The following is a 20,753-nucleotide window of genomic DNA, read 5'->3' as shown; positions in this document are numbered from 1 at the left end:
GGGCTTAAAAGAACACATTGACAGAAAGAGAAAAATAAATACCGTATGCTAACACATATATATGGAATCTAAAAAAAAAAAGAGGTTTTGAAGAACCTAGGGGCAGGACAGGAATAAAGACGCAGACGTAGAGAATGGACTTCAGGACACGGGGAGGGGGAAGGGTAAGCTGGGATGAAGTGAGAGAGCGGCATGGACATATATACACTACCAAACGTATAATAGATAGCTAGTGGGAAGCAGCCGCATAGCACAGGGAGATCAGCTCAGTGCTTTGTGACCACCTAGAGGGGTGGAATAGGGAGGGTGGGAGGGAGACGCAAGAGGGAGGGGATATGGGGATATATGTATACGTATAGCTGATTCACTTTGTTATACAGCAGAAACCAGCACACCATTGTAAAGCAATTATACTCCAATAAAGATGTTAAAAAAAAAAAAAGAACATGTTGACAGATCGGTTGGGAGGAGCATTCCCAGAACAGTTACTCAAATCCTACCTTCCACCCAGATAAGTAAGGTGAGCATGGCTCAGGGTAAGCCCGAGGAGCATGCCTGGGGCAGGGCCGGGGTTGGGTGGGGCCGGGGTGGGGCAGGCGGACCAGAACCCTGCAGAGCCACCTCAGGAGCCATGAAAGAGCTGGCAGACCCAGCCCAGAACTGCCCACACACACACAGACCCCTGCTGCTGGCAGAGCCTGTCTATCCGCCCAAGGGGAAGCAAGTAGGTGCCCTTAGAAGATGCTATTTTTTTCCTCTTTGTTTTTCTTTTTTTTTTTTTTTACGTCTTTATTGGAGTATAATTGCTTTACAATGGTGTGTTAGTTTCTGCTTTATAACAAAGTGAATCAATTATACGTATACATACGTTCCCATATCTCTTTCCACACAAGAGGGAAGATGCTATTTGAAGGGAATCAGAAATACCTTTCCCCCCCAAGACCTCACCCCAACCGTGGCACCTGAACTTCTACCATTAAAAAGCCTCTCTTTGGGGTTAAATTTTGTTCTCTCCGGGTTGTTGTTTTTTTTAATCGCAATTTCTTCCTTGGACATGAAGACAACCAAACATGAAGCCACCGACACCCTGCTCACGCCTTCTGCGAGCAAATCCTTCTCCTGGCTGGGGGAGCCTGGGGACGGGGGCACGGAGAAGAGGAAATGAAGGGGAAGAGGGGAAGCGCTTGGCGCCCCTGATGGAGTAACTGGCATCCTCCTGTGGGTCCCAACTGCTGACCAGCGCGGCCAGGGTCACGGGTCACCTGGCCTGCCCTCCCCACCTCTCCCTGTTCCCATAGTCCCTCCTCCTGCCCCACACCCTCTCCTGGGCCATCAGACAGTTCCTCCCTGAAAGGGGGGGATGTAAGAGGTGACAGAGCTGCAGCTAAGGCCCAATTTTCATTGACACTCAGAGTCTCTGACAGCTGTTAGAAGAAGAATGTGATTTTGAAATTTAAATAACATGCTTCTGCATTCAGCTCAAGGAGACAACCTGAGGATAAGCAGTTTATCGCCCGAGCCACCATGCAGGTGGCAGGGAGACAGGCTGCCTGCTTCCTCCTCTCCTCCCATGCCCTCTGTCCCCAAAGCCCCACCGCCTCCTCACAGGGGCCGCCTCAGAGTGGGGTCTCTGAGAGGCACCAGCCGACCTGCTGGACCTTGCTTGCCATCTTCTGCTCAGCAACCCCAGGGAAGGAGGGGCTGGGGGCACAAAGGCTCGGCAGCCCCTCAGCGGAGCCAGGGAAGGGAGGGGGGCTCCCTGGGCATCCAGCGGAGTTAGGCCAAGCCCGACCCTCTCCCGGCCCCTACATGGCCACTCAGGCAACCTTCACAGGGGACTGAGTCTTGAGCCCGGGGCTAAGTTCCTCCCTGACCCAAGGGCAGCTCAGCCCCTCTCCACAGACCCAGCCCCAGAGCCAGGCTGTCACACTGAGCTCTGTCCCGGAGACTTCCTGGGCAGGAGTCCCAAGGGAGGAGACCCCAGAGACGCCAACCTCCCATCTGCCACAAGGTCTCTAGTCACTGTCATCTGAGCCCACCAGGCCCAGAAGGTATGCGGTTCCTGCTGAGCCTGGCCCGGCCTCCGAGCCATGATGCTATGATGCTGCCGGGAATGTCATTCCCAGATCCCAGTCTCTCCTCTTCCGAGACTCTGCTGATTTTCCCCAGGCACCGCCTATTGCTGTCTCCCTTGAGCTCTCACGGTTACTCTACCACCATTGACAAACCACCCAGTGGGCGTCTAAGTGGTGTCCGCCTGCCCCACAAGCCAGTAAGGACACGGTCTGGTGCCTCTCAAAGCAGCATCTTACGTAGCGTCTGCACCACACGGAGATCCGGCCCCAGCCCTACCTCTTCCACGAACCCTCGTGAGCTTTCCTTTCCTTCTCTAAACCTCAGGGCCACCTGACAGGCAGCACACACGGGATGCCTCAGACTTGCCTGGACCTCTTAGCCACCCTCCCTTGTGCAGCGCTAACAGCTCACACTAAACCACTAGCTCCCCCAGCCCCTGACAGCATCACCTGTGGCCACCACCTAGGGTGCTCCTGGGCTCCGGCGCCCTGTGGGGAGCCGTGCACACGTCATCACCCATCCTTACAGGGCTCCATTTTACAGATGAGAAAAATGAGGTTCAGAGTCAAATGACCCACCCTGTGGTCAACCAGCTGGTAGGGCAGGACCAGGATTCAAACTAGGACCAGCAGGCCTCCAAGTCCACAACCGCCCTCTAGTCCAGGATCCTCCATGGATGGGGTCAGGAGCACAGCACAGCACTAGACACCCAGGGGAACACAGAGAGAGGCGTGGGTGCAGTGACACAGAGACCAACGCCCACAATCAGAGGGTGAGTGCTGTAATAAGAGCCAAGTGCAAGGGCACAGAGTGGGAGGGTGGTATCCCTCAGGGGCCATCTGCAAGGCTTCTTGGCAGGGGTAGGGTTCCCTCCTCTCCTGAGCCCCCAAAAAGGGGACCACTGGAGCCTCCAACTAGAACATCCCCGGGCCTCTCCTGGCTCCATCCAAGCAAGATGACCCACCCCAGAGGCTTGCGGCCAGCTGAGGCTGTCGCCACCCATCGCTTCTTCCTCCAACCCACAAAAGGCCCGAGCCCAGGCCTCTCGCCAGCCTCCCTGTGTCCCCACCCAGTCACAATGCAGCTAAGGCCACAGAGGCTCAGCAGTAGCCCCAGGGACCTACTGTCCCCTGCAAATCGCCCCGTCACCTCCCACTGCAGCCCCCACCCAGCACTAGCATGGGTGGAAGGCAGCCTCACGTCACCAAAAGCCATGCAACCATCTCCCGGATGCAGGCTCCAGGCCGGCCCTAGCCCAGCCGGCCAATGGCCTTTGGAGAAATCACTCCACTGTCAGTTCTAAGAAGCTACGTGTTTTAGTGCAACGTGCCAGGCACCGGACCAGGCACCTACCTGCACGTTCTCATTTAGTCCTCACAAAACCCGGGCAGGTAGGTTTTGCTATCAGTCCCGTGTTGTGTAAGAAGAAACCCGGGCTCAGAGGTGAGGCCCCTGCCTGAGGTACGCACTGAGCAGGGATAGAAGCAGGACTGAATCCCGGTCTAGTCCATCCCTTCCCTTGGGGCCTCAGTTTCCCTTTTTGTCAGGTAAGGGGTGAGCTTAGATGATCTCCAAGTCCCCCTCCAGCTATAGAAAAGACAAGACATGTTTGCATAAAATACGCTCCACACCCATGTATCTCCAATGCCTGCGTCGGATGCCCAGGGCCCCGGGGGCCCCCAGCCTCACCAGAAATGCAGAGGCCGCACTCGCTGACAGCCCGGCCCACACCACCTGCCTGTCGCTTCTCCCAGTCCCTGAGGCACAGCCCAGCGGCGACGGAAACCACTCTCTGGCCCTCCCAGGCCTTTCATCCTCACTCTGATGGTCTCACCCCACGTGGATGGAGCAGTTCCCTTCCCTCACTGCCCGCATCACCCCTCACAACCTCTCTCTGCCTGAACCATCTCTTCTTTCCCTAAGAAGCCTTTCTCTCCTCTCTCCACTTTGTTCCATCCTCTCCTGCCTCCCAGATGGGACCAGCTGGGATTCAGTATTCACGGGGTCCCAGGCGCTCGGGGAGGGAGGGACTCCACCCAAGGGACCCCTCTAGAGAAGCGTCCTCAGCAGAGGGGATGGCTGTCACTTTGCCTACATCCATCCTCATGGTCTCCTCTGTATCAACCAGACCAGTAGCCATCCCCTTCTCACTTTACAAATGTAGGCACTATAGCTCAAAAAGGCCCGACAAGGCCTCCAGAAGCACTCCGTTTCCTGTTTCCAAGGGCAGTTTAAATTGCTAGAAACAGGACAAACCTCATTAACAAACTTCATTTCTTCTCCGTGAAATCTCCCTTCCCATCTATAACGCTAGGGCAGGACATCTGGATCCCTCCAACAGCCCTGTCCCCACTGTTCAGGCCAGAGTCAGACTGCTCCCCTCCCGGCCTTGGACTTGGGCTTAACTGGACACCAGGAATCCCAGACCCAGTCACTGATCCCAGCGCCTGTCTCTGAACTGAGCAGACAAGAGGGGAGGACTTGCCCTTCCCCCAGGGCCTCAGCATCAGAGAGTGTTGGGGGAGTCCCAGCAGCTTTCTTTGCCAACAGAATCCCAGCTGGGCTTTCGAAGAAGCCCAACAGAGAGAGCAGGCCAGCAGGAAAGAAGAAAACACATTCCAGGAGGCCCCGAATTCTCAGACGGTAGCAACTCGGCCCCAAAGATACAAGAGCACCCTTCTCCAAGTCCCTGGGCCCCGACTGGGGGAAGTGTGACCTAGAGGAGCCCCCATGGCCCACACCGCAGCCTCTCCACACAGAGATGGCGGTGGGGGCGGGGGGCATCATGGAGCATCAGTGCAGGATCTGGGGTCCCCCAGACCAGGCTTTCCCAGGCAGCGAGCCGCAGGTGGGCGGGTGATACATGCGCCCAGATATTGACCCCTCAGCCCGCAGGGCAGCCAGGCAAGGGCCTGTGACCACCAGAGCTCCAAGCTGCTCTGCTCTTCCTAGATACCAAACAACACTGCCGTTGTCTGTGCGCCTCGATGGGGAAAAGGCGGCTCTAAGCTCACCTCCTCCTTCTTCAGAAAAGAAATGTAAGGTCCGGAGCAGGGAAGTGACCTGCCCAAGACCACCAGCTCATCTGTGGCAGAGAATGAGCTGGAATCAGGGTCCCGGCTCCCCATCCAGCCTTCTTTCAGCTGCGTGCTCCCCACCATGGCTCACTTGGTTTCTTGTGGCTGGGCCAGGGCCTCCCCACCCAGCTATGGACCAGAGTTTCCCCAGATAGAGCCGCCCGTGCAGCAACTCGAGGGCTGCTCTGGGTGGAGCGGGGTCAGCAGGGGCAATGAGGGGGAGCCTTGCCCTCACTGTGGGGAGTGGTCCCCAGAGCCCAGGGATCTACAGTCATGTGGGGCCCAGTTCCATCTGAGCAGCAGGTAAAGAATGCTGATTCAGTGAGCTGCAGACCAGTAATCTCCTCATTTGTCTTGTCAACATCCTTGTCCCACAGAGTCTCAAGTCCATTACGGAAAGATTTTCTGCCGGGAAGATACTTAGTGTCAGTCCAGGAAGCAGCAGGGGCCTGAGCTCGGGTGCTGACCTCTGACCTTCAACCTTCAGGGGGCAAAAGCCAAAGCCATTTCTTCACTGGAGGTAAACCCAGTGGCTCCTGCCCAGGCAGTAGCACCTGAGCCCACGGTAGGGTGGGAAACGGGTATGTCGGGCCACTGGAATTTCCCCATCACAGCATCCACGCGCAAACCATCTCCTCAATCTGCTGGAGCCCCCTAGCACTGTCTCAAAAGGAGTAGCCCAAAACTAACCAGGAAATGTGAGAATCAGAATTTCTGTGCTAGGAGGGGCCTCAGTCAGTCCATCACCCAGTTCAGCCCTGTGGGATGGGCAAGGCTTGTCACTGCACCATCACAGCGCCACAGGCAGAGGCAGGATGGGAACCTCGGCCATCACCCCACTGCGGGGTATGATGATGAGAGCCCAGGGCAGGCCACTCAATGCACAGACCATCTTCGAAGTCACCATACCATCCACCATTAACCCTGCCCACCACCAGGGCCCAAGGGTATGTCCAGATGGTCACCCTTTGGCCAGTGCCTCCCTTCTCATGGGGCCCAGGATTTCTCCCACCAGTACATGTGTATCATCCTATCTCAATCCCTTAGAGCATGCTTTCTCAATGGGAGAGGAGGGTATCACCCCCAAGGGAGCAAAAACGGGCTCCTGGGTAGGCAGAAAAAAGGTAGATATAACAATGGTCTGTGGCCCTCCAAAACTCAACCCTACCTGACAAAACTTTAATACTTGGCATTTACTATGGACTAAATTGTGTCCCCTCCCCAAACTCATATGCTGAAGCCCTAAATCCCCAATGTGACTGTATTTGAAGATAGGGCTTTTAGGAGGTAATTAAGGTTAAATGAGGTCATAAGGGTGGGGCCATAATCCAGTAGGACTAGTGTCCTTATAAGAAGAGGAAGAGACCTTTCTCTCTCTCTCTCTCTCTCTCTCTCTCTCTCCACCCCCCTCTCTCTTCTCTCTCTTCTCTCTATCTCCCCACTCCAATCCCCCACCCATTCCCACCCCTACCCTGTGAGGATACAGTGAGAAGGCTGATGTCTGCAAACCAGGAAGAGAGCCCTCACCAGAAACCAAACCTGCCAGACCTTGATCTTGGACTTCCAGCCTCCAGAACCGTGAGATAATAGACTTCTGTCATTTAAGCCATCCAGTCTATGGTCTTTTGTTATGGCAGCCCAAGCAGACTAAGACAGTATTTCTCTAGGTAGAGAGAATTAACTTTTCTCCTTAGAGGGGCAACAATGAAAACAAGAAAAAGTTTGAGAAACGTTGTCCTAGAGAGTTCTTCTTAGGGTCTCACTGGAGAATCTTTCATTTCACAGTCTAGAGTAGTTCTTCTCAACTGGCAGCAGCTGTGCCCCCAGGGGACATTTGGCAGTGTCTGGAGACACACTGGGTTGTCACATCTTGGGGGACTGCTACTAGTGTCCAGTAGGTAGAGGCCAGGGATGCTGCTAAACAGCTTACAGTGCACAGGACGGCTCCTGCCACGGAGAGAATTACCCAGGTCAATGTCGATAATGTTGCTGTTGAGAAACCCTGGCTTAGAGCAAAAGAAACTTCGGAAGGTTTTACATATTGCCACAAAGTGCCTGGAAGCCTGAGGCCTGGGGCCCGCGAACAAGCCCACCCTGGCCCCCTTTAAGCAGCACTGGTGACTCCAGGAAGCTCATCCCAGCCCCAAGAGTTCCCCAAACTGGAAGGTCCTCCCTAGTGCCCGAGCAGGGGCAGGCTGCCCTGGGTCACCTGGATCACCCAAAGGCCAGAGGGAACAAGGCCAAGAAGAAAGAACCAAAAAGCTCACTGGGCTCCTATACACAGACCACAGCAAGCAAAGCTAGAGCTCAAATGGGTCTTCTCACTCCCCAGGCAGGCCAAGGCAGGAGTGGCCAGAGAGCAGAGGCTCTCCTCAGCGGGATTCAAGAAGCAGAGCCCCCAGGGGAGAGGGGAATTTCAGAGCAGAATGGACGATGATGATAGGAACGCCGACAACCACGGCTAATGGCTCCCACGCACTCGGCAGCATGCTGAGCCCTGGACAGCCATTGGTTCACTCTGACCTCATGACCATCCAACGAGGTAGGTACTCTCCCCTCTGCACCAGAGAGGAAACTGAGGCATAGAGAGGTCGAGTAACTTGCCCAGAGTAGAACAGCTGGAAAGGACCCAGCCAGGCAGGACAGGTGACGAAATGGGAGAGCAATACCACGTTTCAGATTCAAGATCTCCTGCACGGCAAGCTCATTCTAGGCAATTCCCTAAATGCTTTATGCCACACACAACCTTGTGGGTGGGTGTTATGGTTCCCTCTTTACAGATGAAGACCCCAGGCTCAGAGGCGCTCAGGGACCTGCTGGCAAGCCGACACCTGAGCCAAGCCCCGAGGCCTGATCCACCACCCACGGGGACCAGAGCAGGTCTGGCGAGGCCCCAGCATGAGCCCACTCACCTGAGAAGATTGAAGCAAGCCTGAAGATGTCCGAGAGGCGGGCGGTCACTGGCTCGTAGGGTGAGGCTTCATAAAACTCCTCACCTAGAAGAGAGAACCGTGTCAGGCCCAGGCTCACATCCTGCCCAAAGTGCTGCACAGGGCAGGTTAGGAATGAAATGCTGCACATTTCACATGAGCAAGGTACTTCTCTCCAACCAGAGCAGGTCAGAACTGCCTAATACATCTCCCTCGTGACCTCTCTGCATGTCCCGGCCTCTTCTAAGGACTTCCGAATGCTTCTGGAAAGAAGGCACAGGGGAGCTGGAACCCTGTGGAAGGCCAGGTACAAATCCCAGGATCTGAAGCCAAAGGACCCTCCACAGTCATTGAGTACAACTTCCTCATTTCACAGGGGAGGGCTCTGAGGTGGCCCAGAGAGGCGAAGCAACCTGCCTGAGATCACACAGCTACTCATGGCAGAGCTTGAGCTGGACTCCAGCCTCACACCAGCATTCTCTCCCATCACACCAGGCTGGCTCTGCCCAGACTTAAGGGGACAGGATTTCCCCTTTGCTTCCCACCATGCCACCAGGAGAATCTGACTGGCTGAAGGTCTGCTGGGTGGAGGCCTGACTGCGGCTCCTGTCTTGACTGACTCCCGACCCGTCTTCCCCTCCACCTGCTGCTTCTCAGCCCTCTCCTCCAGGCTCCGGGGTGCACCAGAGGCTCGGGGAACAGACAAGCAAGCGAGTGACAGGAGATAAATGACACAAGGCTGCCCTGCAGACCCACCACCACCTCAGCGGGACTCCAGCCTCCTCTGCCAATGCCTCGGCAGCAAAGGAAATATCCTCTTGAGACATGACGGCGAGGAGAAATCAATGGATAATCACTCAGACTGTGTGTGTGTGTGTGTGTGTGTGTTGAGCGGGCGGGGGAGACAGATGATGACCACAGCCTCACACACTGATTTCCCATCCACCCGGGGCCCAGTGTCATGGGCAAGTACCCCCGCCTAAAGAGCAGCACGTGGGGCAGCACCCCTGGGGGCCACCTGCAGGAAGGAGCCGGCCCCCAGAAGAGGAGCCTTGGAATCTGCTTGCAAGGGGCTCGTTCAGCCAGGCCCCCAAAGTCACCCACAGGCTAGCCCTCAAGGCTTAACCAGCCCTCCGCTGGTCCACGGACCAGGCACCTGTCTGCTATACCAGGCAGACCCCCCAGAGAAGGGTACAGACCCCCCAGAGGACGTGGAGGAAGAGCACGCCCCCTGGAGAAGCAGCCCCGCCCTTCACTGTACCTCACAGGAGCACCTTGGGCCCTGCCACACCCAGCACACAGGGCACCTTACGCACAGGGGGTGCCCACTGGTACCGGCCAACGGATCTAATCCAAAGGTTACCCTTTCCTTCAGGCCTGTCTCCAATCCCACCTACCCCCGGGGCATGCAGGGTCCTGGCAGGCCTGCATGATCTCAGCATCCTCCACTCTACCCACCGGCACTGGAGAAACTCCCTGTGGTGGGGTTACCAGCCATGCTCTCTGCTGCAGCCAAACAGCACAAGCGTTTAGGAAGCACTTTTGCAATAAAGATGATGTTGTATTGTGCTGCCTTCGTGCCAGCACTATTAGAAGCGCTTCAGATGTACTAACTCATTTAATCCTCTTAATTTCTCTAGGGGATAGGCACTATTATTCTCCCTATTTTACTGATAAGGAACTGGGGCACAGAGACACTGAGGTACTTGCTCGAGGTCACACAGCTAGTAAGTGGCAGAGCCTGGTTTCAAACCCAGGAAGTTGGCTCCAGAGTCCAAGTTCTTAACCATTATGAATACTGTCTCCAAAAATAAAAAGTGTTATTGAAACCAAATTGTTCTTAAACAAGTACTACTGTTGCTTAACTTTTCACAGAGCAACCTTCTGTGGGCTGGACTGCTCCCCCAGAGCAGGGTCTGTCTGTCCCTATCGCATCTGGCATAGCACCGTGCCTGGGTATGGTTAGTACGATTGACTAGGAGGCGACAGGGGATGGATCTCTGGGGGAAAAGAGCCTCTTCCATGACCGCGTGGGAGGGGCCCGTCCTATTTAACTCAACTTCCATCTCCTGCTCCTGCAGCGGAATTCACCAGCAGGAAACCCGAGACCTGCCTGGCAGCCAGACTGAAGCCAAATGCAGGATGCCAGATTCCGGGGCCACGACCTGGGAGAGGACACGTAGGAGAGGCCTCGGCGCTTCACGTTGGCAGGACCAGGATGACCCTGAACTTCAGCATCGCCTTTGGAGAAGGCAAGAAGCCTGGTCCCCTGGGCAGCCAACAGTGACAGCCCCACCGTGTAAATACTGGTGGTTACGGGGGTGGTGATGGCAGAGGGGAAGACGGGCCCAAGGCCACAGCTCTCCCGCAGGGCAGTGGAAAGGGGTCCAGATAAGGAGTCGGGGGCCTGGTCCCACCAGCTGCTTGCTGTGTGCCCTGGGAAGCCCCTGACTCGCCTCCCTGCATCTCAGCTTCCCCGCCAGAATGATCCCGAGGCCCTTTGCGGTTGGGACTGTCTAGGAGCCTGGCGGAGGCCACAATCCTGCCACCGCCGGCTCTGCCCACACGCTGAGAGCCTCAGTCTGCACCGCGAGCTCAGCCTCAGGTAGAGGCAGAAGGTGGAGCCGAGTCTCCGGGGAATCGCAGCAGGAGAAGGCAGAATCTAAGTGCAAACCCACATGGGTCTCTCCTCTCCGTGATCCCCCACCCCGGCCCAAGCCAAGTTATTAAGAGTCTTAAGGAATAGGGAGGGTGTGCCTGCAGCCTCCCCAGGAGCCCACTCACCCCACACCAGGAATAGCCCCCTCTCAGGAAGATCCTGTCCCTCAGAGGAACACCACCTGCTGTTAAAAAGCCTCTGGGTTCCTCCGGTCAGCCCTGGATGGAAACCACCTCTAGCCCCAAGACCCAGGGGGAGGGGACTGTGCAATCTGCAAGGGGTGGGGGCCAGGGCTCTGAGGAAGGAGAAAAGCAGGGCTCTGCCTTTCTAGAGTGGGACCAGGGGAAGGGTCCCCCAGCCAGTACACGCCAGCACAGGGACCACGGCTTCCCCAGTGCTTTCACCCTCTGAAGCACACAGTAGATGCTTAACAGATATTTGTTGAGTAAATGAACCAACAAGCCATCTCAAGCCTTGGAACGGGGAGAGTTTACAGTCAGGCCCTCCTGGGTTGAAAGGGCCTTGAAGACACAGCAGGAGGCAGCATAAAATGCACATTATGCTTCTTGTTATCATCAAACTGCCTCATCGAGCAAGGTCCCCGGAGCCCTGATGCGGTGCCCACGGAGCCGGTCCGATGGCAAGGTTCTCAGGCGGCCCGCCCAACTCTCTAGCCGGCAGCTCTTCCATCCCTTTCCTGTCCATCCTGCACCCACAGCAAGCCCACCCACCTTCTGCCCAATCCCCCTCGGGCTGAAACCGAAGGCTGTCGGAAAGAAAGCAAAAACCTAAACAACCCAGCAGGCTGAATCCGGGCCTTTAATGTTCTGGGCACGGAGTCAGCTGGTGTGGCGGGCAGGGACACGGCTCCTTGTCTCACGGAGAACAGAGTGCCCGTCTCTGTGGCCGGCTCCCTCTCTTTGCTAACTTCTAGTTCTAGGACTCCAGCATTGCTAGCAACGGAAGAAGTGACCACCCGATTCATGAGGAATTACTTTGTTACTAATGGTGGTAACACTATTAATAATTCCATGCCCGCTTATTCCTATTTTCAGGGCACATTGGAACCCTCGGGGCCACCGCTCAGGAAACTCTCGATATCCAGGCCCCACCCCTGGGCCCAGTTTCCTCCTCCCCCTCCAACAGCTGGAGGCGCTGCTGCCCCTCAGATCCTAGGCTGACGCCTCCCCGCCCCCAAGGGCACAGATCCACAGAGCACCCCTCTCTCTTCTTCCCCTCAGCCTCTCCATCACCACTATCCTACCTTAGAATTTAAACTGCTCGACTCTCTCGCATCTTTAAAAAAAAAAGTCATCCTTTGTTCTTCTCCCATCTTCACACCAAAATTCAAGAAGTTGGCCACAGTCATCACTCCCCTCTCCCCGGCTCCCAGGCACCCCCTAAGCAGGCTTTTGCTCCCAGCAGCCACCTAAGGCGCTCACCCCAAGGGCATCAGGGACCCTTTCCGAAAACCCCTCTCCTGCTGGGCCTAAAGTCTTAGAGGCTGGTGACCCTCCTTCCTCTGAGAGTGAGTCCCTCCCGAGGTATCCTACTGTCCCTCTTACCTCACCCCCAGAGCCTCCTTAGTCATCCTTGCAGCCCATCTTTAAATGGCAGTGGTCCTGGGGGCTCTGTCCCTGACCTCCTCCCAATGTGACTGCACCCACTCCCTCGGCCCCAGTACCACCTGCAGTCTGCTGGTGACTTCTAAATCCCTATGTCCAGTCGCTCTTCCTCACGTGACCCCCAGCCCTGCGTGCCCAGCTGTCTGTAGGGCGGGGCCGATGAGAGGCACATACCCCAGAACAAATTCACATCTCCCAGCCCTCCCCCCACTCAATACCTTCACTGTGACCAGCCACATCACGCACCCAGCTGCCCAAGACCGAAAACTGGGGGCCCCCCTGACTCCTCTGACCCTTCCCCAAGACCTGTTGCTTCTGCCTCCTGGACAGCTCTTAGATCCTTCTTTCCTGCCACTGTCCTCATTCAGCCGCCATCATTCCTGGCCTGTATCACAGCAGTGGCCTCCGAACAGTCTCTCCAATCTACTCTCTTCATTGGAACCACATGAACTTTGTCCTGAAGCACATATCCATCGTGTAAAACCTTCCAGGGGTGCTGCCCACCAGATCCGTACCCCTCCCATCTCTCCTCCCCCATCCCCACTTGCACCCGCCTCTACCACACTGAGTTACCTGAAGGTCTGTAAGCGAGTTCCACTAACCTGAGTTACCCGCAGGCCTTTGCCCAAGCTCTCCCTCCACCTCCCATACTCTCCCCATACACCTTCACCAGGTAACTGCAGCTCGTTCTTGAATCTCAGCTTGGAGGCTGCCTCTTCCAGGAAGGCACTTTAGATTTTGTAAGAAGGGGTTTGATGCCCCTGCTCAGTGATGCCGTAGCACCCAGTGCTTTCCACTCACATCACCAAATAACAGATAACTGTCACCAAATAACTTCTCTGCATCCCCCCCGACCATGAGCTCCATGAAGGCAGAGGCTGCCTCAGCTGTTCTCAACTGTTGCCACAATGCCTAGCAGCTGGTAAACTCTCAATAAACAGTTGCTGCATTAATAAGTGAATGCCTGACCCCGGTGGCCAGCAAATCCTCCACACCCCAGTCTGGAGGGGGAGGAAATGGGGAAGGTGGCTGTCCGGGGAAAGGCTTACAGGTTCTGCCTTGGGCCTTGGAGGCGGGCCTGCCCAGGGCTGTGGGACCTGCTGCCTTCACGCCGCTCAGAGCTCTGTTGAAGGTGCCTAGGCCAGGCCCGGGGTCAGGAAGCCACCTGAAGGGCAGGCCTCCTGGGAGCAGGAAGGCAGGAGGGGGGCAGCAGGGAGCGGCAAGGGCTGGGTTGCTCTCGTGCAGACCTCACAGCTCCCCTTCACGCCGCCTACCCCTTCTCACTCCTCTGTCCCCACTTGTCCATCCACCTGGGTACCCTTGCCTCACCTTCTCTCGTCACCACTGCACACGGCCGTCCAACCAGCCCCGGTTCACTTCCCCTCCCACCACCCCACCGTCTCTCCTCCCCACCTCCTCCTTCGTCTGTCTCTCCAACAACAGCTGCCCTCCTAGGCTGGGCAGCTACCTGCTCTGGGTTCTAGGTTCCCTGGAAGGTGGAGAGAGAGAGAGAGCTGTGGCCACTCTGCCCCGTTACCAGGCCCTCCCGCTGAACCTGGGCCCCAGGAGGCCCTCCCATCACCCCATCCCCAGCGTGCCTCCCATCGCGGGGGGCGGACTTACCCTCGGTCAGCCCCAGGTGGATGCTCCAGTAGATCTGCAAGCACTGCAGCTCCTTCTTCATGCCCCGCTTGCAGCGGCAGTCGTACAGCGGGCTCTCCTGCAGCACCTCCAGGGCCGCCTGGCACTCCTTGTTGGCCAGCATGGTGTTGCGGTCCCGGCCGGCCAGGCACTGGCGCAGCGTGCGGTAGCGGGAGCTGCAGTTGGATTCGGCCGCGCACAGCTCATTGGCCCGGACACAGTCCACTGGGGGGCGCCAGCCGTGAAGCTCGGGGCCCTGCGGGGAGGAAGGGCTGGCCAAAGAGCGGAGGGTCTCGTCTGGGTGGTGGGGAGGGAAGACAAGCACGAATGAGGGCCGCAGTCTCCGACCCCAGAGGCAGGCCTGGGGGCTTGGGCCCTTCTGGGAAAGTCACACCCATTCTACTCGGCACAGCAAGGCCGACTCAAGGCTGCCTTCCCCAACAGACAGCAGGTCGGAGGAAGGGCTGCTAAAGGGTCCCAAGAGTCCACCAGCTCTCCTCAGACCCAAAGGAGAAAAGCTGCCCTCTGCCCTGGTCCTACCAGACTCTCTTCTGGTTCCACTCCGTAGCCCTGGGCCCAGGAGCACAGGAAAGCCAGAGGCCCCAGCAAGACCACAGACAGTCTAAGATGCCAGGAAGCCAGAGAAGGATGCCACAGCCTCAGCAGAGAGCTGGCGGCTGCAGGGCCTCCTGGGGTGGGCCGAGGGGGCATCTCACTTTCAGAGCACCCAGACCTCCTCCCAGCAACCTCAGGTCCAGCCAGAGGTCCATCCACCACAGCCTCTTAGAGGCCGGAGTCAGCCCCTGCATTCTACCCTGGGGAAACTGAGGCCCAAAGAAGGGAGATGACAACTCAAGGTCACACGCAGGCCGAAAATGCCCCCTCTAACCCCCCAGTCTACCCATTCTGAGTCCCCAGACTTCCCGAGGAGACAGGGAGAGACAAGCATGACCCCATGGTCTGAGCCCAGAAGGAGGCGCTCCTCCAGGGGGGCTCAGCCCTCCACACCCTCCTGTCCCACAGTGCAGCCAGAGACAGAAAACGTACCCTACGGACAAGTTCCACCCCAGGCCCCGCCAAAGAAAATGCTGCAGACCCAGCAACTCCATCCCACCACACCTCCCACCCCCACACACCTCCCTCTCTCCCTCTCTCCATCGGGCTGTCTCTCTCCCTTTCTCTCCCCTATTTCTTTTTCTCTTTCTTTCCTCTCCTCCCCACCCTCCCCGAAACCCTCTCCCCTCTGTCTCCCCTTTTTTTTCTTCTTTCCAGAATGGCCTCGCACACAGCCCCTCGCCTCCCCAACGATGAACAAGCAGGAATCAGCCCACCCTCCTCACCCACGGCCTCAAGTGTCCAAACCCACGGTCCTCGGAAGGGAAGAGGTCAAGTCAGGAGATTCGGAGGGGAAGGGAAGGGCAGGGAAAGAAAGGGCCGCTTGGTCCTTTCAAAAGCAAGCTCCCAGAACGGCTTCCTCTGGACACAGACCTCCTCCCGGTCTCCGGGTCCTCTCCAAGCCCCTCACTCAGATCCTGCCCCACAGAAAACCATACCATGGCCCAAAGCCAACACTGGCTTTTCCGAGACTCAAGGAGTGATCTGGGGGGGTTTTCTCCACTCCATCCTGCCCCAAAACATAAAAAGATCCTAGGGAGAAATCCCCCACCCCCACCCCCTGTCCCCAATCCCACAGAATCCCCTCCATCTCTACCCAGAACCGCCACTTCTCACTCCTTTCCCCAAGGAGGCCCGGCTCGAGGGGCAGCTACCACAGGGAGACAGCGACACCTAGAGGCAGAGTGCTGCACCGCGAGCCTGTCACTCCCGACTGAGTGCCGAGGGGAAAGGAATCAAGGAATGGGCTCCTGGAGGGCCAGGCCTACCCCACTAGGAGAGCAAGGGGTGGGCCTGGGTTGGAGAAGCCCTCAGGGTCCAGAGCAAAAGACTTCCCTTCTCCTCCTGACCACACCTCTGCCTCAGGACAGGAGCAGCTGAAGGCTGTGGCCAGGCTGGGACAAGACCATTGAAGAAACCAGCATGGAATGTGGTCATGGACAGTGGGGCATCTGCCCAGATGTGGGTGGAGACGTGTCCTCCACCCGGCCCAGGAAGCAGCTTTACTGCCCGGCTTCAGCAAAGTCCTGGGTCTCTGAGCAGGACTCGGCTGTATCTGGGCCACCCAGGAGCAGCTGTGTTGACCCAGCCTCACTGGTACCTGCTGCCCCACCTAGCCAGCCAGGTAGCCAGCCTGCTGGAGCCTCAAGACCGGCCCAGCCCTGGGCCTTCCACTGACTCCACTCACCCCAGCATCCCAGCAGGCATCTCCCCTCCCCCGTTGGCATCACCTGAGGCTGCACTGTCAGAGGTAAAATGAGAAAGGGGCATCCTACCCAGGCTTAAAGGTCAGGACCTTAGCCTAGGGAACTGGGGCAATAAGGAGCCTTCCTCCCTGCCCTACAGGTGAGGTCTAGAGCCCCAAGGGACGATCCTTATAGAATCCTGGGCTTCCCTCATCCTGCCAGCTCCCAGGCAGGGAAATGCTCTGTAGGAGGGCCAGTGCAACTTCCGACCAAACTCCCTGACTCTTCTAGTCGGAGTCATGACCCCCAGAACCAACCCAGCCAGAGAAAGACGTCATGGCAACTCGGTGCCTTTGGCCAAGAATTCTAGGAGAGTAAAGGTTGGAAGGTATCCTGGTGATGTTTCCAAATTCTAGATCAGGAGAAAACTCAGATCCCTCAAGGAAAGCAAAGACATGTAGAAGAGCTTTTAAAGACACAGAAGGACTGAGAGGCCACACAGAACTACAGCCACCCTCGTGCATCAAATGCCCCGCAAGAGCTAGAATGCCAGGGAGAGGTGGGCCCTCGGACCAGCCCTGATCCCCACCCGCAGCTCATTTTCTCCCTGAGCTTGTCAACACTGGAGGTCAGGCAGGCTGGGCCAGAAAGGCCTCTCCAGCCGCAGACCTCACTAGAACCTTGGGAGGGGCGCACCGAAGGCCCCTGCTCCTAGGAACATGCTTCACTCTGCCCCCCACTGAAAATGCCCCCCACCTCTCAAGCTCCAGAAAAGCCTCTCCCCTAAGTGGAATTTCCAACAAACTCCCAACTATGGGTTCCTTGCCAGGAAAGGGCCCTGGTGCTGAAATGTCCTTAGCACCAACCTATCCCTTGTTCTCGACTGGCCTAACCCAGAGCCTTTCAATGCCCTGTGGTCACTCAGTTAACCTCACACCCCAGCTTCGGAAAGGGGCTTCTCATGGGAAGGGAACTGAAAGGCTGTGACCAAAGAGGATGCCGACAGCACCCTGCTCTTTTCCTGCTCTCAACTCCCCGCACACTAGGGTCACAGACACCTGGGAGGACACCTCTGAACGGGCCCCCTACACATGCACAGGAGAACAGTCTCTCCTCAGGCTCCTCAGCTGGGACAAGCCTGCCTTTAGCCTGGGGGGCTGGGCCTGGAGGTGACTGCCGGGCTGGCACTGCTCTCCTCCACCGGGGGACGGAGACCCGGAAGACCTGCCGGCCCAGGGTGTGCGCAGCTCAGGAGCAAGCAATCTGGCTGCTTTTCCTGAAATACAATTTTCTTTTCTTCTTGGCCCTGCTCATTCTTGGCCCCAAAAAGCTGCGTTTTTTAACCAGCAGTAGGAGAAAAGGTCAGGTTTCGTAACAGCCCCTTCAGAGAGAGAGGATTGCCGGGAAAGGCCGCAGGAGCACAGTAGGCCAGGAGCACCGACCCAGCCTCCTCCCTCAGCCCCTCCCACCCCGAGAAAGCTGCCCGGAGAAAAGCCACCTCTGGCTCGGGAGGCTGGACGGTGAAGGCCACACCCTAGAGCTCAGCCTGGCCCCCTGGGGAACTCATGCCTGTGGGAGGGGGAAGAGGAGGGAACTGGCAAAGGGCCCAGGCCCCAACCAACATCGATGGGACTGGAAGCCCCCGTCCTAGTCAGGATACTTCTTAGACACCCCCCAGCAAGTGTTTCCGGAATCTGCACCTACCTCCCCAGGCCTTCCCCTCTCCCCTCCTCCAGGAGGGAAAGGGTGCCCTCGTGACCCATCTGGGCAACCTGGCTCACCGCTGGCTACACAGCAGCCCAGGGTGGCAGGAGCAGTACTCACAATGAAGCAGATGTGTGCTCCTTCAGAGAGTGCGGGCGCGCGCACACACACACACACACACACACACACATACCATTAGCCTGCTCCCTCTCTGGAGCACCTACTGGGGCAGCAGCCTTGCCTGGGACTCCTGGTTAGCACACAGCCTTGCAAACACCCACTTTTCTTCACCTCCACCCCCAAGAATGCTCCCTCTATACCCCTGTTTCCCAAGCAGCTGAGATTTTGTGTAGCATAAAAAGGGGATGAGGGGTTGGTAATTCGGGGTGCAAAAGACACTGCCGGGGTTCAGGGGCACCAGGCAGCTCCTGCTCGCTGCCCTTGGGGGAGTGGGCTTACAGAATGAGCAGTGGTCTTTGTTCAGTCCAGGATTCTCCCCTCACCCCTCTCCTTCTTCACCCAAGGAAGCAAACTTTGGCCTCCCTCCCATCTCTTCCCACCAGCTATGGGGTCCCCTGCCCCAGAGGTGGCAAAGGGAACACACTGAACAGCGGCTAGAAACACTCCACTCCCGCCCACCCACCTGGCTCGGGTCTGGGCGGGAGGGAGGGCAAACGGTGGGGAGAAACTTGAAAAGTGTTCCAGGGAGTGGAGCCGCTAGGAAGGGGTTCGGAGAGTGGGAAGCGGGGTGCATTTTCCAGAGGTTGATTGGCAGGTGGGGGGTGGCTGCCAGGGCTGCCCCCACAGATGTCCAACCGGGAGCTCCTGGAGAAACCCATGTCCTCTACCACGATCGACTCAGGGAACCGCCGGGAAAGGTGGGACTGGCATGATTTTCCTTTCCACGACACTGAGCCTCTCCCCTCCCTTCTCTCTTCCAGATCAAGAGTTGGATTTTATTTTTTTTCCTTAAGTTGCCGCAATTTGAACCCATTATTTTGAGGGAAATGAGCGCTATCACTGCGTGTGAGTGAGCGAGTGTGTGTCTGCGTGCGTGTGCGCGGGGATCCTCTGGGTGTTATAAGTCTCCTTGCCAATCCCCCGCGTAACCAGCCAGCCGCGGCTCCCGTCCCTCCGCCCGCATCCTCGCCGCCAGCTCCCGTCCCTCCGCCCGCATCCTCGCCGCCGGCCCTGCTCGGTTCCCCTACGCCGCGCGCTCTCCCCGCCGGTCCGTCCCCCGCCAGCGCCCCGCTCGCCCCCCGCGTTCCCGGCTGCTCGCCAGCGCTCTAACGCACTGCCCGCGTAGCCCCCGAGGCTCCGGCGGACACGCTGCCCTCGCCACCCGCAGATACTCACCTAAAAAGAAGAACAGGCAGAAGGCGTTTGCCAAGATCATGTTAAATAAATCCCACAGTTTTGTTTTGTTTTGTTTTTAGTCTTTCTCCCTTGGATTAAAAAATAACAATATTAATAATAATAATAGCCAAGCAGTGATAATCGGCCCCAAATCCAATGCGGAGATCCCAGCTAGTCCACCCGATGAAGATCCTGAGTCCTGCGATTCTCGCCTCTGGCTGGAGGAGGTAGTGGAACGGAGGGCGGTGGGCGGCCTCTCGACGCCCCCCTTGCCCACTAAAATCAAATATACACGTATTCGGATGTATGTCTGCTTTCCAAGCCGACAGCCGGTCCTCAAGTCTGCCCTCCCCTCAGCTCATCCGGGAAGGCGCGAGTCCCCACGGGTCCGATTCCCCTGCGCTTCCCGGGAGGGGACTGGGGAGGTGGGGGAGAAGCGATCTGAGAGCGAAGGGCTGGAAGGAAGCGGCGAGGGTGGGGGTCAGAATAAAGCGCAAATAAGAAAGAAATCCACCGACGGGTGTAAGCGCCTAGGAACAAACCAGCGGGAGCTTCGAGGACCAGAGACCGGAGTCGCTTCTTTCTCACAAGACGACGGAAAGATTTAAAAAAATCTTCTCCCGCTAACCCTTGCTCGTGTCACTTTTTTCTAATATAATTCCAGTGACCGTGTGTCTCTGCGTGCGTGTGTCTTTCTCTCTCCTCTCCCTCCCTCTCCTCTCCCCAGCTCTCGCTCTTTGCTCCCGCTCTCTCCGGCTCTCCCTCGCTCTCCTCTCCCTCCCCCTTCTCCCTCTCCCTGCTCCTCCCTCCGCCCGCCCCCTTCCCCCTTCTCGGCTCCTTCGCCGGGGCTGTCGCACCCAAGCCCCTCTCCTCCGCCCGGGGCTCGGCGCTCGGGCTCCCAGGCGCTGGCGGCGCGAGGCGCGGGCGCGCAGCGGAGCAGCGACACTCTGCAGCGGCGGCGGCGGCGACAAGGCGGTGGCGGTGGCGCCGAGGAACGTGGGCCGAGAGGAGAGCTCCGCCGCTGTCTCCCTCTGGTCTGCCGCCCGCCCTTCCCCGGATTGACCTGCAGCCTTGCCGGAAACTGACCGGCTCCCCCGGCAAAGGCTCGGGCTCCAGCCCAAACCCACCAAAGCCTCCGCACCCTCCTCCTCCCCCGCCGCGCGCCAATTCCCCCACTGCCCCCGCCCCCGCGCCCCGGCCTCCGGCTCACTGAGGCCTGGGGAGGCTCAGCGGAGGCCCAAGGGCGTGGAGTGCCGGGCGCCCGAGCCATCCCGGGGCCGTGGGGGGAAGGGCGCTAGAAAAAACACCCTGCTTGGTGGCTAGGGTCTGGGCAGGGGGCTGCACTATCCGCGGGCGGATGCGTCCTTCGGCCAGCGAGCCGAGGC

General features: G+C 57.8%; 1 protein-coding gene across 2 annotated transcripts in view; it reads right to left on the bottom strand.

Moving 5' to 3' along the window:
- The window catches only part of GFRA2 (GDNF family receptor alpha 2), a 98,386-nt gene extending 77,874 nt beyond the window's left edge, over positions 1-20,512 (bottom strand). Inside the window, exons 1-3 of one of the 2 annotated variants that reach the window (XM_004270619.3) lie at positions 19,369-20,512; positions 13,991-14,305; positions 8,066-8,149 (exon numbers count right to left, since the gene is read on the bottom strand). In XM_004270619.3, the coding sequence (XP_004270667.1) occupies positions 8,066-8,149; positions 13,991-14,305; positions 19,369-19,408 (439 nt within the window). In that variant the 5' untranslated portion in view covers positions 19,409-20,512. Of the gene's footprint in view, positions 1-8,065; positions 8,150-13,990; positions 14,306-18,012; positions 18,164-19,368 lie in introns of those variants that run through there. The other variant, XM_049711566.1, reaches the window with a different exon arrangement.
- Between the last annotated feature and the right edge of the window lie 241 nt (positions 20,513-20,753).

Source organism: Orcinus orca, chromosome 6 (assembly GCF_937001465.1).
Source record: "Orcinus orca chromosome 6, mOrcOrc1.1, whole genome shotgun sequence".
Lineage (NCBI taxonomy): Eukaryota > Metazoa > Chordata > Mammalia > Artiodactyla > Delphinidae > Orcinus > Orcinus orca.
This window is presented reverse-complemented; position numbering and strand designations above follow the sequence as displayed.